An 18,395-nucleotide genomic window follows, 5' to 3' on the forward strand; every position below is an offset into this window, starting at 1 on the left:
TTTATTACAAGTCTCAGAAATGTCTTATTTCTGTTTTGTTAACTAAATATGTTTGAGATTTGACGTATAAGTCGGACAATCATCCAAATTTTTCAGAGTAAACCAAACTATTAATTGGTTTACTACTACTACTAATAATAATAATAATAATCTACAGTTACTTACTACATTATTATATACAATTAGATTCACTTTGAATCCTAATTGACTATATTTCCTGCTAACCTTTTGACGTGCTTCAGTCAGAGTGTGTCAAAGAACAGGAAAGGAAAAGCAAACATTCAGCGGATCTGGAATTTCAGACCAACCGAGACATGTTTACATTTACAAAGCTTGATTTGAAAATAAATAAACCTCTCTCCCCACGCGTGCTTTAAGCAAGAGAATCCCACATTGAACGATTAAAAGAGGGCCCAGGCTGCTTCCTTTGAGAGATCGGCGTGGTGACTCGCCTCCACCGCAACGCTAATTAGGCCCACCACAAAGCCAGCCTGTGGGGATAATGTGCCATTATTAGAGTCATTTGTTTCAATTAACCGCACTGTGATTCTACAATAGCACTGTGCAGCCCAGTGCAAAGGAGCCATTACTCTAACCCGAGGAACCAGTGAGGTCTGGGACAAGAATGGTATGGATACCTTTTACTGCCAGCAGTTTTGCTTCCAGGCTCCACGAGTTGTTTCACAAATGGCAGAGTAATAACCTTCTTACGTACATTCTTTCTGAGGCTTTGGAGACCGTTACTGACTACGTTTCTTTTTTTTTTTCTTTTTAAATGTTAACCACATAGAACTATAGGCTGCCCGTGTTCGCTTTTACATGCTTACAGCCTTGTGGTTGACTGAATTACCATCCTCCTACTATATACTTATGGTGTTTTAGTCATTTTTAGACTGCATTCAGGTTACTTTCTGAGCATCAATCTCTCTTTTTCTCTCCAGTTCAAACTTTACCCTCATTACTCAAAAAAATCCTCACTGCAAATTTCTAGATTTTTCATATCCATTTTAACCACATCTGTATACAAAGAATCCAAATTGCTTTGACAGCTATTCCCCACTGCCCTCTCTGGGGCAATAGTTATTCATTCCAACCAACAAGGAACCCTTCATAAAAGCTGTTCGTACTGTTTGTGCACTTGTACGGTGCCAGCTGTTGGTTGCAGCTGGAGTCTGAAAGAGCCCATACTGGTTGCAGGTTCCATAAAGCATGATTACAGTACAAGAGGGATTATGACTGTGATTTGTTGCCTCGTGTGAGAGACATAACATTGAGGAACTGTGAGTGTATATAAATGGCTTTGATATCTGCGTTAGAGTGATTGTTTTACCACCAATACCCGAGCGAATTATGTCTTCAGAAGCAATTTTGTTTAACATCACAATTTTCTGATCATTTGGATGATTTTTTTTTTAAAACTGTAAGATTTGTTCATCAAAACTCTCAGTGGTTTTAGGCATTTAACAACTGTATCACAAAGAACAACTCCAATGTTGCCCAACGCAGTGTTTCAGAGCACTTGTCGGCCCTTTCATCACTAGATAATGGAAACTTCGATTGATACCAAGAGGTTGCTGCCCTGTGATGCTTCTGTTGCCAGGCTCTCTCATTGGCTTCACTGGCTTTCTCCCCCTGCTGCGCGCATGTTTACAAAGAGACATCACCAGCTCACATTAAAGGGTTCAAGTTGTCCCCTCAGGCCGTTGCTATGGAAATAACCCTGCCATTGTCGCTCGTTCCAATTTGATTAATTGTTTTTTTTTTTTCCGTTTTTGTGCTGCTGCCCTTACCAAGACCTCATAATGGAAACATATCATCTTGAAAACAAACAATAGAAAAAAGATGAGTGTGAAAGGGGACCTATTATGGCATCTAATACCTATTTTAAACAGGCCTTGGATGTCTTAAAAACAAGCTTTTGATTTTTTTTGCTAAATAAATTATAAATTCAGCCTCTGAGCCATGTCTTTATCTTCCCATTCTCTAACCTCATTATCTATGCAGGATTCTGAGTGGGCGTGGATGCTATGATAATGAGGCTCTGTGCTGATTGGCTGCCTGAATGACGCAATACACCGCTACGGAAAAATGGCGGAAGCTCCGGCCGGCGGAGTTAGTTGTGAGCGTGGTTTCACGCATCAGAGGCCAAACTATGTAAATTGCATTTTCGTTACGTAACGAAAGGGAGCAGAATCTGAACGGCTCGTAGAAGCCACATTACACTGGATGGATCATCCGGGCGGCTGTACAGACACTGCAGAATTTGGTTGCTTTCCTCCTTCTCTGAGTTGGCAGGCTGAGGGGAGACCACTTTATATATGTTAAAGCAAGAAAAAACGTGTTTTTCATAATAGCTCCCCTTTAACTGGACTTTGAGATGGTAAATCTTCCTGCTCTGGCATCTTCTTGTTGTTATGTAGTGATGCAAGTTTTAACTTGTGTATTTGTGTTGTAATAATACTGTTAGAAATACAAATATAAAGACATATTTTTCACTTTTCCCAGACTTACCTGGACAGAGGATAAGCTTTTGCCTCTTTTCCCCTCTTAAATTGCAGTGTGTAGTGCTGAGCTACAGCAACCCACTGGGGCCAATTAGGATGCCAGCAGAGCCAGGAAGTGCATAGCAGATGCTTTTGCCACTACGTATTTATTAAAATCCAATCTGCAGGGGCCCCTCCAACAGCTCGTTAAACTACTGTTAATCTAATTAGCTCTCACTTGCCACTTTTCACCACATTACCAAATACAAGGGCCTCGACGTTGCAATTTAGACTGATTAGGTAGGTTCCAGCGTTGTTAGGCAGAGCTAGTGGGGAGGAGCTGCTCTGAGCTGTCAGTCATTTTCTAATGTCAGATAAATGAAGCAGCTAAGTCCAGCAATAGCTTTGGGCTTGAGTTTAAAAAAAGAAATAATTGGAAGAGGAATGTTCAGTAATGTAAGTCTGCCCATCTGAAAACACTAACGGAATACTCCACATCATAAAGCCCTTTTATATTTATAATGGCATTACACCAAAACTGGATACAAATTCCATACTGGCCTCTTTATAAATCGGTCTATATGATTCCCGCACAAAAACACCCCTTTCGTTTCTTTAAGATCGTGATCATGAATCTGCACTTGGAGTTCATTATTGTTTGGGCTGGGCCATGTTTTTAATTGAAGAGTGCTGCTCGCAGGACGAACGTCTGGTTCTACTCACAAATCTGTGTAGCAGCTTTGACATATAGTCCTGTTCATTGCATGCAGATGGGCAGTCAGACATGAGCTGTAATTGCTTCCAGATGAGCAAGGCACTGTATATGTTTTAAGACATATTTTAGGCCATCAAGACGTCACGGTGAACCAGATGATGGGAATAGACAAAGACAAGGCGTACGCCGGGGTGACTGTAAAATAATTGACAGAGAGTATAGGACTGACAAGCTATTTATAAAAAGCTACTTTAGAAAAACCATTTTGACTTTTGAATTCCATTTTTGGAATCTTAAGGCAGTTTCAGTTTACAGTACCATGCAGATTTAAAGCAGCTTTGTGTATGTTCTCATCTTGTCTGCCAAGATTTCAAAAGGAAACACTGCTTAGAGCATTATAAACAGGTGCACTTTAAAATGCTAGTTGTTATCTGAATAACAACTCATTGCATGGCGTAAAAAAAATCCAAGCCCACATGATCCCAGTTAAAGTAATATAACAAAGATGTGCCTTTTTCTCTCAGAAGCTTCCTTCAGCATTTGATGATGATGTTGCTTTGAGTCATGAATAACCAGTCATGAAGCTGAGTAAGGATGACTTAAATATCTGTAATTCAAGTCCAAAACTTTTGATCATATTCATCTTTTTTCACACCTGCTCCCTGACAAGTTCAAAATAAACATGATGTTGCAATTTTAAAGCAGCTGGTTTTCTGAAATGGATGTCGGATTTGTACCGCTTTGAAATTTCAGTTACACAAAATGTCTCCAAGAACCTACTCTCTCCTCATGGCTTTGGGTTACAGCTTGAGGTGAAATGTTTAGACATGACAACCTGACATTACTCTCACAACTGCTGCTTCAACAACAGTAGCTCTTTATACATTTATTGACAAAGTGGGCTTCATCCTGGTATACTGGTGTTTAGAGGTCCATTTTTTTCTGTTGCACAAATGCATTTCTCGCATTGAATTTTCTCCATGAAACATTTTACACATGCTACTATGAAGGAGCATCTCTGCAACCCAGATATTGAACCGTTAGCTGTGCGTTTCCATCCATATTATCGACCGAGAGAGTTCACTTGCGTTATTTTGTCATGTTCAGCCGCTGCTAATGCTGCAGCTCAGTTGTTGCCAGGCTACAAACCCGAGGCCCTCACGCAATCATGGCAATCTCTGAAGAGTCCAGCCACATCTCTTACGTTCTCTCTCCTACACTTCCAACTTTCCAATAGTTTCTTAGATGCTGCACCGCAGAGAAGAAAAAGGATGGATTTATGCAATCAAATATTAGAGATGTAAACAGCTCATCTGCCTGTCCTAGAGTCAGTAAAGCAAATTATAACATTGTCCTTCTCTTCTCTACCTAAGAATTAATTGTTCAGAGGAAATCTATGACCAGCAGAACTATGGGGAAGAAACTGCAGCAGAGAGCTTTGAGTCCAAAGGCTAGGGTTGCACACATGGAGCCACATGGAGATGACATCGATGCCATGACTGAGTGCATGACAGACTACATTAACTTCTGTGTAGAGATCACTATTCCCATCAGATACTTCACAAATAAGAAGTCAAGTGATAGTGTGCTTCTTCCTCTTCTTCTGCCCCCACACTGAGCTCACACTGTCTTGGATCATAACACAGATCCATTCACATCTCCCGCTACGTCATGACATACTGAAATCCCCTCTGCCTCCATGTCTTGCCTGTTTGTTTTCAGCAGTGAGTTGAAGAGGCGGCTGAACACAAACAACACTGTCGGTCCAGATGGTGTCAACCCCAGATTGTGAAAGTCCTGGAGAGACTGTTATTGGTCTGAACAGACAAACAAGCACCTTTCAAGGCCCGATGCAGTTTACTTATGGTCATAAGGTTTTAGTTAAAGTTGATATTATTTAGCTGCTTCAGCCAGCCTGCTTTGATCGTGACAAAGCTGGTAGTACTGGAAGGATCAGGTGCTTGGATTTCTCCAATTAAACAGAAATGATTTTAAGTGAATGAACCATGTAAGTTCATATCGTAAACACAAAATGTTCATATTAATCCATTCTATGAATACTTGTATTTAAAAATGGACAGTTTATTAATAATTTGATAAAAATGTTGAACATCATTAGGACCCTTTTTAATTCTCTGAAGCAAAGTTTTACAGCTATTGCACACTTTCACTTCGAACAACAGAGTAATTTTCCAGCTCAACGGGCCAGTTTTACTGGAAAAACTCAGAGTACATTTCCTGCCCACCAGTAAACAGACAGCAAGACAAGTTTATCAAATAGCTGGTGAATATAATGGAGTGTTTAGTTGGTAAGCAGCCAGATATTTTCCCAAGGAATCTGTGAGGAGCAAAGAGCAGAGAAAGTATTGAATTCAAATTCATCAGATGGACTTATGAGCAAAATGAAATGAAGAAATAATTTAGCTGTATTTGTGCTGCATGTGGAAATTTCACAACTTAATAATGGCTGCTTCAGAAATTCCACTCTAACATGCTTTTTAATATATCAAAATAGTATTTGGAGAGTCTGTATTTGTCCAAAACAAATACCAAGAACCGTGTGCATGCCACGGAGGAATATTTCAGTATGGAAGCAGGAACAGACTTTAATAAATAAATAAAAACTCATAGGCAACCTATCTTTAATATTAATACTGCTTTGATTTAAATCTGACAGTTGTGTTTGACTTTCTTTGGTGGACTATATTATTCATTTATTTCAAATCAGTTTAATCATTTTCCCCATGTCAGTCCATTATGGCAGTGTTACTATGGTAATGATCCAATAACTGTATATGAAGGTTCATGAAAGGACATAATAATTTACAGTAATCTCAAAATACTATTTTATATTGCTGTTCATTCAAAGGTACAGTATATTGAATGTATTTCCATTGGGTTCATGTGAAAATACAGAATTTAGGACATGTCAAACATCAACTATTTCTGTTTAAGACTTTCTCCTATCTGCTTTTTTCACTCCATTAAAATACCGTAACAGTTATTGCATGTTTAAAAATGTTCAGTCTGATTTTTTCTGCTGTCACTCAGTAATCACCATTTTGCTCACCCTTGTTACTGCAAGAGTTACATAAACTGCGCTCTTTAATTGCATCATTATTTAGTCTTTCACTGCTCCACTCAGCACTTCATTGTATACTAAGAAATGAAAGTAATCTTTTTTTTTCCTCATTACTGACAGGTGAGAAACCATTGTGGGAAATTTTCAGCTGCAATATGCTTAAATTCACCCTTTATATTCTTGTAAATAACAAGTCTATTATTCTGCTTTCACTAAAGCCTTTTTGAGAAAAGCGGTTGTAGAATAGTTAGCTGGTTAATGAGCACATAGAATGTTTAAAATTATTTCCCCTTTGCTTTATCGTGTTGCTGTACTTTTTGACAAGGTCTGCAAAATTAAAGGTATAAAATCAATTTTTATGATGCCTGACGAGCGTATGAGCATCTGCCTCTCATTTCACTATTTTGGCCATTTTGGCAGCAATAATTTGATAAATATTAGTATCTTAAACATCATGTCACGTAAACCTGTTCTCATCCTTCTCCACCACCCACAAAGTGAATCCATGATTAGGCATAATATTGCCTCTTTGAATTTACTTTTTCTTACTTTTCCTTTTTTCTTTCTTTCTCTCTCTCTCTCGTTCCCCAAGATCAAAGATTTCCCTATCAATCTTTGATTAAAGCAGCTAAAGTAGACACACACATACACGTATATATGCTCACCAACCCTAAAACTATTCCCCATTTAACCACTTTTTGCCCTGAAATCCAAGGTGCCGTCTGTACAGACTTTGGAAGTGGATTGCATTCAGCTTTGATGGACACTTTCATGTTGCAGCCATCACTGTGTATCTATGGATCACCTCAGAGTAGTTCCACTTTGTTTTTATGGTCTTTTGAAATGGGTGCACCCTGCAGCACTCTTCACATTGCTTTTCAGTGTACATGATGATAATGATTATGATGCACATATTGAAAACGCTGGGAATGGAAAATTCCCTCTTTTACTAGCAGTTGCTTTTATTTCATGTTGTCTCTTAAACTCTGTTGTCTGCATTGTCCTTGTTGGTGTTATCTGTCTTCTTCTTTCTAAATCAACCCCAACCCTTCTGTTTTTATCTGTTTTCTTTACATCAACTCTGTCTCTCCTTTCCCTTACATCTTACTTTTTCTCTCTTCTTTGTCACTCTCACTTCCTCATTCTCCCTCCCTCTCTCTACTTTTCTCTTTGTTTCTGCTGTTTTGATAGTGATGCAGTTATCAGGCTGTCAATTCTAATCTTGTCTTGCCAGAGCAGTGCTGTCCATTTAGAATTACAGCAACCCCCCGCGCGCCCTGACGCCCTCTCTTCACCTACCATCCTTTCCGTCTCTTTCTCTCTCAGACAAGAGAAATGCTGATGGGATGAGCAAGCGAAGGCTGACACTGTAGTTCAATCTTTTGCTGCCAAACTACAAAGCTGTTGACAAAATATTTTTAGACTCTGCTCCTCTGTACGGGACATGGTTGTCTTACCTAGCAACAGCAATGTGCTGTGTTTTGTTTGCTGTACCGCAGTTCAGAACATGAATGTTGTTTTTTTTTTACATTATTATTATTACTATTTTTCAGCACACAAGTGGTGTCTTTTAGCGTTGCATGTGTCCTCTTAGGAAGAATGGCAACAGGCTGGTGACAAATCTATGGAAAGCCCTTAGAAACAAATAAATGCAAATGCTACACACGTACACGGTTTGGTGTCCATTAAGCAAATGACACTCATGATTGTGTCCGATTATTCAATGGCGGTTATCACTTGTTATCACTCCCAGCAGCTGCCCTTTTCCACCTATTAGGAAGCTCACTTTTCACTTTGCATTTTTCATATTTTCACTAATAAATTCACCATCACAGTCTACTGGTTACTTTTACTTTAACCCATGAGACTAAGGCAATGCAATTTATCATTTAGCAAGTTTTCATTAACACTACAAAAAAGTAGGTGTAATTAAACAATTTGAAAAAACTGTGAAATCTTTCAAAAACCTTTTTATTACTATCATGAGATGGTTTTTCAGATGTGTAGACGGTCCTGGCATCACTGGGTATGACAAAGGCAAATCAGGTACAACCATTTGAATCGTCATACAGTTTTCGCAACAGCGGTAGGGGCAGTGTCAGTAATTTCTCCAGAACTAAAGATGTTTCTGTCTATCTTATTCAAAGTCAAAATCTTCTCTTTTGTTTCAAAGAGTTCACAGGGCGAGTTTCTTGGACAGATAGGGTCATAAAAAGAAGACTTGCAGGGCGACATTTCTTGAAAGTTACACTTATTTGCATTACATCGTGCAATGAAAACACAGTTTCAGAATTGTTGTTTCTATTTTGTCAAAGAGCGTAATGATAATCCAACTATTGTTTTCGTATGCAATAGTGCTTGAAATCTTTTTTAAGTGTCTGTTTTCACTTTGGTTTGTTAGCTTTCAGTAGGAAAAATGTTCTGGTGATGGGGAGCATTTTGTCGGCTTGCTTCAGGTCCACTTGTCTTCTTAGAAAGGAATAGTGTCTTTAAGGGCAACAGTTTGATGAGCACAAAAATTATATTTCATAGTCATCTGACATCAACAATTGAGCTCTTTGTTGATTACAGTTACTGTACAGAAACTTGTTCTTTATCTTCCGTTGGCACATACTGTAGAGACCTGAACACTTTCTAAACACTGTCTAATTTGTTTATGACTGAGTATAATTATTATTGACCTTCAACACTGTACGCTTCGTCAAATCTGATTTGATGCTTTTGTTTACAGTTCAGTAGACTGTTATTCTGTCTTGCTTTGCAAATTTGCAGCCCTTTTTTGCAAGCAATATAAGTTTCACTTGTGTATGCAGATCATGATCTGATTTCCTTCTCATACATTATCATACAGTAGCTCACCACAACAGACTGGTGCAGAGTCTGCATCCCCCCAGTTCTCTTCCACTCATGAACCTGACCTCAAGGTTTTTGAACTTCTCTTGAGGCAGCACCGACCCCCAGCCTGAGGAGGGCATGCCGCATTTTTCCAAATGAGAACCATGTGTTCAGATCATGGAGATGCTGATTTGTATCCCAGCCACTTTACACCTGATGCCAACAGAACAACATCATCTGCAAAAACCAGTGCTGGAATCCTAAGGCCTAAAGCCAACTAAAATTACTATTTCTTAAAATTGGATCAAAAGATAAGACAATCAGACAGTTCAGTTGTTAACTAAAAATATGTTCTCAATTAACAATGTAAAATCGGTAACCAGTTACATTTAGACAAGCGTAATATTATTTTACAAGTAATATTTAATAGTATTTTATTAGTTTTTGCTTGTTTGTTTTTTTTTAATATCATGAATTCTTTTAACTGTTTTCACTTTCGTTCTTTATTACCGTACTGAAGATACTGGAGTTCAAAAACACAAGTCTCAAATAATTATAGAAGAAGAAAACTTTCTTTTAAATGTGAGCACATGCCATTGTGAGCTCTTTAGTGTCATTACTCTCTTCTCTGCGTGAATACACATACATTTTCCTGGAGATTATTCAGCTTTCTTTCCTTCCTTTTTTCTGTCATTACATTGGCTTTGATATCAGTTTCTTCTATTTTCACTTCAAAGACTTGGGTGGAACAGATGTCATTTCAAATGCCTGTCTTCGGCCTCATTGCCTAAAAGTGAGGTGTGATTATTTTTTTAATGAAACCACTCATACTCACAAACATGCTAGACATAAAATGAATATTACCTGGAAAATGTGGAATATACAAGCAGTGCTTTTGCCAGGAAGATTCATTAATTTCTGCCCACTTCAAAAGTTTTTGAGGTTTTTCTTTAGCCACTAAATTCATTCTTGGACCTGTGCTTTGTAATAGTTCATTACATGCTGTTTTGAATTCAGTTTGTTGTTGGCCTAATGCTTTTCTAAAACAACACACTTTTCAGAGGTTGTCATTTCATCTTTTTGCAACTGATAATCATAGTTGTGTTTTAATCTTGTCGTTATTAATCTCATAATCTCGTAGTTGCTGCTTAATCTCACAGTGAGTGGATAGTAGATGAAAACGAATTCCTTTAAATGTCCTCAGGTTGCTGTTTGATACTCATGGAGGGGCAGATCTCGACCTCGATCGATTTTTTTCCCCCCGCTCAGTTTGAAAGCTTAAAGCCTAGATCGAGGGATTATGAAAGAAACCATTGACAGAAATGTACTTTTTCAAAGATGCAACATGATGAAATGGCAGCTTGGCTTGGGAGATGGTGTCTCTGCCAGGAAGGCAAAAAATAACATCATTACATCCCTCAGAACTCTAAACAAATTTTGGGTAACTCCTTATAAAGCTGCAACAGTAAATAGTGAAGTATTACTTTCAGTAACCAGTATATCATTACATATTCAGAATGTCATATATTTAGTCACATGGCTGAAATTATATATATTTTTCTTGTTATAGCATCTAGGAAATCAGGTTAACTCATATTCCACTGATACTAATGGTAACATAAAGCTGTCACTCTATTTCCCCTCTCCCTTTTTCTGTCTCTGTCGTGTGGGATGTGATTTCTCTTGAGCAAAGATGGCAATTTCCATTTAAAATCGCATCCAGGATCAGGTGACCTGCATTTGACTCCCAGTCAAAGCCATACCTGGAAAATGAAAATGTGTTTGTGTGTATTGGATGCAGTACATCACACAGATGGGAGCAGCATTGCTTCCTTGAGATGTTGACAGAATCCAGCTAGTTGACAAACTAACAGGGTACACACTGTGAAAACTTTGCATTTAAACCTTTTTTCTAATGTCCCCTTTGTCTATGTTGTCTTTATGGTGTACATAAAAACAGCCAAAATAAGAAAATATAGATACCCAAAAAGCCAGCTTATTTATCAACTGATAAAATAATGTAAATGTGTCCACTAAATATGTAAATTTAGAGTGCACTTGCCCAGATGAATCAAAATGTTGTTTCCGGGCCCCGATAGAGAGTAAGGTTTAGGGGTTAGGTGTGAAGGGAAGATATGTTAATGTTGAAGTCATGAATTGTAAATGGCTAAGGTAAGGTAAGATTAAAGCACAAACTTGTGTGCGTGCAAAAAACAGCGTCTTATCTACTTAACGCACCCCACCTATAAATACACTACATACTGTAATGAACAAGAATCCCCACACGTCTCTCCGTTGCAGCGGTAAGAAAAGACCTATTATTAACTGATTTATGACCGGCATTTTCTTCATCTCACCTCCTCTCCATCGCTCTGTTCTGTCCCCAGATAAGCAATGAGAAGCGACCCTCGGCAGAAATGATGAAGCCCAAACCCAAGCCTCAAAAGAAGAAGAAGAAGAAGGACCCCAACGAGCCACAGAAACCTGTGTCTGCATATGCGCTCTTCTTCAGAGACACCCAGGCAGCCATAAAGGGCCAGAATCCAAATGCCACCTTCGGGGACGTCTCCAAGATCGTTGCCTCCATGTGGGATAGCTTAGGAGAGGAGCAGAAGCAGGTACAAAATGCCAGAGTATTGAAATGTATGAGTCTCCAATATGGGCTATATGGACCAAAAGTCATATCTCGATATTTTCTAGCTGAATGGCGATACTCGATATATATCGATATTTTTTCTGTGTCATAATTGGGGTTTCCCCCAAAGCATTATAGCATAGCATCTCTGTTAGCTTCACCTTTTTCTGAGGCAAACCCTTAAAAAAACAGTCAGTTTTAATACAAAGCCTCGTGCCAAATGTCACACAGGTACATTTATTAACAGAGGTCTGCACAATATCAAAATGTATAAAACAAATGAAATAAAAATAAACTGCCTGCATATATAATAAAAATGCTTCTTGAATAAAATAAAACAAATATCCCTTTCCTGCATAACAATTAAATTCAAATACACTGTGCAATTAATACAATGTTGACAGTAACAGGCAGACCTTTCCACTGAGGTTGACAGTTGTGCAAATAACAAAACATGTGTGCAAATCTCAAATAAAACATTCAAGTCAATTTGTCACAAAATAAGCTATATCAAAATCATAAAAAAAAAAAAAAACATTTTTTTTTTTTAAATCGATATAAACGATATTGTCTCGTACCATATCGCGTTTGAAAATATATCGATATATATTAAAATCTCGATATATCGCCCAGCCCTAGTCTCCAACAGATGTGGTTAAATATTATACACAGTTCTACTTAGCGCTTAGCATTTTTGTTATCTGAGCAGTAAATTAATCACTCTTATTTTAAAGACAATATCGCTTGTGTGCTATCATTTGCACTGCAAGCTTGTCTTAACCAGCTCTGGGGTGGCCTTGGCACGGGGGAAGGCTGTCTGTCTTCTGCATTTTGCAACTGCTGACAATCAGGTGGCCTGTGGACCGGCTGAGCACTGCTGGGGCTGTGTCCTCTAGGGGGGGCCACTTTAATCACCCGCCATTCAAGGCCAGCCTGGAAGGGTCTGGGTCACAGTTGCAGTGCAATCGCTGTTGCTGTTGGCTTTTCTGCCTGGGCCACCGAGGCTAGATTGTAGATCTAGTGGAGCTCAAATGGAGCAATTTCATTTCAGTAGAATCACCTGACAAAAGGGCAGATTCAGTCACAATGAATGTTTGGGTAACTTTAAGATGGGTAGCTTTTTGTAACTGAGTTAAGTTGGGTATGTGCTATCTGACTGACTGTCAGATTTCTTAAGTCTGCCTAATTGCCCATTTTTGGATCAACCGGGTTTGGGCAGAGTCCGTTTCTGCCAACATAGACTTAAAAACCTGGCTCCAGAACTTCTCCTCAGAAACCAGATCCCTCAATACAATCTTCCATAACAATGGGTTGCTTCTCTCTGAAGTAATTAGTGGTATTTTTTTGAGCAAAAGTTTACATTTTGCAATATGACCATAGTTCATGAGCTCAATATCACAGAATGGCATCAGACATCAGAATGTTAACTTCATTATTATCAGTAGTAGGTTTCTTTTTTTAAGATCTCGTAAGCTTCACGGTCAGGAGCTCCTAGTTAAGAGATGTGCTCTTCAAACTGCAATGATGATTAACATTTGGCACAGTATCTGAATATCCAAACCAATATAAGAAAAGTATCTACTTTGAGATGATGTGTAAAAGAAATTCCTTAAATAACAGATTTTGACAGCACCAGCAGATGGCGTGTGCACTGCGGCTGCAGCCTTTTTGTTGCCATTATCTGCTGCATAATTACCACGACGTTTCTGTGAGTTACAGCTCACCTTAATGAGCCAGTACTTCTCTTTCTAAAGATAATCCATCCATCCGTTTATCCTCGGTCCCCTGGCTCTCATTAAAATGATTTTCTTTCTAAATTCAATTCTAGCTAAGGGAAGAGGAGGAAGAGTGGGGGAGTGTCGTGTGCAACAGCGGCCTTAAAACAGTCTGAGACTAACAACGTAGGACATTTTACAAGCAACTTATGGTCAATATGGGAATCAGGGAGATTTCAGGAGTCCAAGAAAGATATGTTTTTCACTGGCTAAATGTTCCTCTGAGCTAAGAAGAAAGTAAACAATCACACAAAGACACAAAGAAAATATCATTGTTTCTGCTTGTCACATCGCAGTCCAAAGAAGTGTTTCAGGTGTGTCTAAGCTAAATATAATATTAGTTAATATATTCTTTGCTAATGGAAAAAAGAATCCTGCAAAGCTAGAGGCCAAGGTACTGTCCCATTTGCTCTCTTCTCTCCAGCCTCTATAACACTCCCTACCATGCATCTTCATTGGCTCTCTGACAAGCTGGGACGTGTGAAGTTCTCATTTCCACTCTCTTTATTTATCTCTTGCCTGCTATTTTGATCCTGCCTAGAATACACAATTAGTGTATCCCCCTTCAGTATCGTTTCATCCTTGAATTTGGCTGAAGGGCATCTTGGCTATTCAGGAGAAAATCTATTGTTTTTGCTGCTATTTAAAGTCACCCCCCCTTTCTGCAGTAATAGGTAGGAAACTAATGATGACTGAGTTGTAGGAGGTCATGATGTTGCGTTTTATAAGTGGTCCTTTTTGTTTTCCAGCTCAGTTCATTACTAGAGTGCATGGATTTAGAAATGTATGTTTTTGTGTCTGTAAATGTGTTTATATAATAGTATTGAAAAAGTAATAATAATGAAAAAACATAGTTTTCCAACTAAGAGTTATTCTCCTTGGACTTTTTTTTTATGTTCACATTTCACTTAATCTCACAGTTAAAAAGCACATTTCCAGTACAATTTTAGACATGCACTTGTTAAATTAATGAGACCACAAGGAAAACTGTTGGTACACTGCCAAAATCCATTTCTATGTAAGAAAAATAAAAATCCTGTTTTAAGAAAATTGGTTTTAAGTCAACAAAAATGTACTAACCACATGGACAAAGAGGTTTTTTCTTAAAAGAGGTTTTTTGCTTGACTAGATTTGTGTAATATTATGCTAATTTCTAGAAGGGCTGTTATTGTAGTGTATCGGTTATAAATGGTCACCACTTCACAACCCTTCTACTCTGTCCTAGTGCGTGTTGTGACATTAAGTGACAGCAATCTCAGTTTGGACATAGTAATCAGTGTTGCTGCAGGGTCACTAAACTTCAAGTCTGTGTCCAGTCTTTAGTCCTCAGTGTCCACCATTGATACAAGTCAAGTCCAAGTCCAATCCAATCCAAATAACAATGCTGTCAGCTTTTTATCTGAAATGACCAAGCCAGAGTAGCCGACGAGCTAGAAGTCGCTCCCGGATTCGGCCCGTTAGCCTTCGGCCAGGGGTAAAGGTAGATGTTATCTTTGCTTAGCTAAGCTTTATGCTTGCACCCCCTTCCAACTCATAGCCTCTCACGGTGATCTGTTCATACAATTAACAGCACAAGCCATATTATGTTTAAAGGAAGAATTATTTTACTCTATTAGATCTTTATTCACAGTTCAAAAGTCATGTTTACCGAAAGTCACTTTAGCTAAAGTGATGACACATGCATTTGTGGCGTCATATGATATCAATTGATGGGTAGGGCCTACGTAAAAATTCACCCAAGTACATTTGTCATCACTGTGAAGGTTAACTATAGCGACCAAAATCGTCTTTTATTGTTTTTTTTTTGTATTATTATTCTAGGCTTGAAATAGTTTTGGAGGCAGCCCCTGCTGGTATTTGGGAGAACTGCATATACCAGGACTTCCTGCATTATAAAGTTTACCAAGTCCACACTTGTACTGTAATAAATCACTGTTCTTATTGTTGGGGCCAAATAAAGGAGAGAAACTGTTAAAAATCATAGTATCAGAGGACCTTTGTGTCTTTTGTGGTTCCAAGATTGTCCTCAAGTAAAGTAAAACATCACATTTCATTAAAGCTGGTGAAAATAAGGCTTTTTACGGTTAAAATGGATTTCTCTTTTATAACCATATTTTCAGTTGCTTCCATCCTCCACCAACACATTGTACACAACAACTGTGCATTTTCTCATTTGATTTACTGTCCAATCTCAAACATGTGACAAATATCGCAGGCACACTGTGGCTCTGTCTGTCACTGTCACTGACATGTCTGAAAGAAAAGGGGAGAAATATTGTTTTAAAAGTGACCAGTGTCTGAAATGTTACATCTTAGATGGACAGGTATGTGTGTGTGTGTTGACTAAAAAAAAAAACACCTGCATGTAAAAACCTGCAGAAACAAACAGGAACTCTTAAGCCCATTCTTGATATAAGAACTCTGACTTCATTGTTGTTTGAGGTATATGAAAAGCATGGTTTGTGCATCACTAAAACAATATGAAAGGCAGTTACAAACAAAACTTATACAAAGGGATCATAACCTAATGTGCCAAATGACAACAACCATTCTGGTTTATCACTGATGTCAGTCTACTGAAAGTGTTATTGCAGAGCTGAAGAGGCAACGAGAGAGAGAACAAAAGTTCCAGTTCATTTCTTTAGGTGGATTGTAATGGAAATGATGTGTTGCTGCAATAGAGGGAGACACATTGAGATGAGGGAGTATTAATGCTATGATGAGGAAATGGAGGTGTTCTGTACCATTGGCTCTGATGGAAAGAGAGCCATTACTGATGAGATTGTGCACGGGTTTGTGCATGCGCATGTCCATGTGTGCTGGATGTGGTTAAGAAATGGTTTGAATGAGCCAGAAAGAAGCTTGTGTGTCTGTGTGTGTGTGTGTTGACAGATGTATGTCTGCACATTTAAGAGCATGTCAAAGTCTCCTCTCACCCGAAGCATCTTGTTTTGATTTTTTTTTCTTCTTCTTCACAGGGATACAAGAGGAAAACTGAGGCGGCTAAGAAAGAGTACCTGAAAGCCTTGGCCGCGTACCGAGCCAGTCTGGTTTCCAAGGTAACGCTTATGACACACAGGCCCTGGATAAGACTGATGATGTATTGGATGGAAAATCCTTGCTAATGGACTGGGTGGGGCCTCCGATGGATGAGACAGTGCAGACGGGGAGGGTGGGGGCATCTCATGCAAAAAAGAACAGGCCATATTTGGAACAATACCTGATTTCCATAGGTTGGAGATTGGGGGTTGGGATTTGCTGCTAGAATGGTGATATAGAGAAGGGGGAAGGGTCACCGTGGCAGACCACAGAAGCATATGGAGGCATCATGGATGAGGGCTGGAAGATGGAAAGGAATCGCTATCAGAGAAATCAGATGAACATAATTTATACAGTGCCTGTCTTTTAGAAAATACCATTTCTAAATTCATCTGACACTAACAGACACCTGTGTCATGCATGAGATCATCAATTTCCTTCTCTCCTCATCTACAACAGGAAGTACATTAAAATCAACACAGGCGATCAGGGTTTGATGCTGTTTCGAACCTCTGACACTTTCCTGCTAATTTAGATCTATGACACTCCTTTTTCCCCGTGAACGGTGATGTCTTGTACACACCAGCAAGGCAACACAGGGACTAAAGAAAGGGATCGAGGAGGTGCTGTGGATTGCATTGTTTAGTGCCTCTTTGTATTAACAGCACACAATGTAGTGTGGGGAAGATTCCTTTTGTCATTCCATTTGTTCTGCAGGCAAACAGCCTCATTTCTCTTGCTTGGAGTCCTGCATATATGTATGTGCGTGTGTAGATGTGTATGCACACACGGGTGTGTGTCTCCCTCTTTTTCCCATCTATACGTCAAGGTGTCTATTGATCATTACCTCAGCCCCGGCTCTATTCATACAAATGGGCTCCATTACCGTCTAATCAACACTGATGGCTGGAGATGAGCAATCTGACAGCTCATCACAGAGGCCTGGGGAGGGTGGAGATGGGGTATTTTGTGTGTTTTGCACCTGCTCACTGTCCAGACCGAAAAAGGTCAGGTTTGTGGGATTTTGGTAAAGGACTGTTTCACACATGAGGCCGTTGCTTGAGGCAGTGAAGCCCGTCTCAGTCCCTCGTCCGGTTCCTCCAAAAAACAAACAGTAAAAGCTGTTGAATTATAAATATGCATAAAACTGTTTTTTGATCTTTTGATTGCTGGTGTCAGCTATCTTCCCGAACTATACTGGACAGCTGCACCCAGCAAATTTAAAAAATATATATACTGTACATAACATAACAGCTTTTGAAGTACTGACATTAATTCTTGAAACACTGGATATAACTACCCAGCAAAAAAAAACTAAAACTTATGACAGAACACTGAAATCATCTGCTTAAAGTTACTGAATGTAGACCTGAAACAGTTTTAACCCTGCCATCTATGTTTCTCCATAATTAACATTTGAATTAACATGATTTCTTACTGCAAGACTGTGCTCGACCGCCATCAAACGTCCATATGGACTGGACTATTTTCGTAGTTACACTCCCAACGAATCCATTGTAAATGTTATCTTCCCTTCAGATGTCGCAGCACTCGGATACCAGAACACCTGTTCCATGTAGCTTCGCAATTCTTTGTTTACTCATCACTGCTTTCGCTTTACCTGATAATATGAGTTGATCCTTGCTGATGAACTTTCTCAGCACTTGCTTTTTTCTTCTTCTAATGGAGGATTCATTTAGAATCATTTAGTAATGAGTCTGTGGATGCTGAAATGCTGTGGCATTTTGCACTAGTTGTAATAAGCTGCAGCCTTACAATGTGGTGTCTAAAGCTCGGCAGAGCACAAAACTACTGAACAAGCAATTACGTT

The 18,395-nt window shown here is 38.9% G+C and overlaps 1 protein-coding gene across 4 annotated transcripts in view; it reads left to right on the forward strand.

Annotated features, from left to right (window-relative positions):
• The window catches only part of LOC133457310 (TOX high mobility group box family member 2-like), an 82,072-nt gene that overhangs the window by 58,972 nt on the left and 4,705 nt on the right, over positions 1–18,395 (forward strand). For all 4 annotated transcript variants that reach the window (XM_061736441.1, XM_061736440.1, XM_061736442.1 and 1 more), the window contains 2 exons: positions 11,503–11,733; positions 16,504–16,584. In XM_061736441.1, coding sequence (XP_061592425.1) covers positions 11,503–11,733; positions 16,504–16,584 — 312 coding nt within the window. The remainder of the gene's footprint in view (positions 1–11,502; positions 11,734–16,503; positions 16,585–18,395) is intronic.

The sequence above is a fragment of the Cololabis saira genome, chromosome 12, assembly GCF_033807715.1.
Source record: "Cololabis saira isolate AMF1-May2022 chromosome 12, fColSai1.1, whole genome shotgun sequence".
Taxonomy (NCBI): Eukaryota; Metazoa; Chordata; class Actinopteri; order Beloniformes; family Belonidae; genus Cololabis; species Cololabis saira.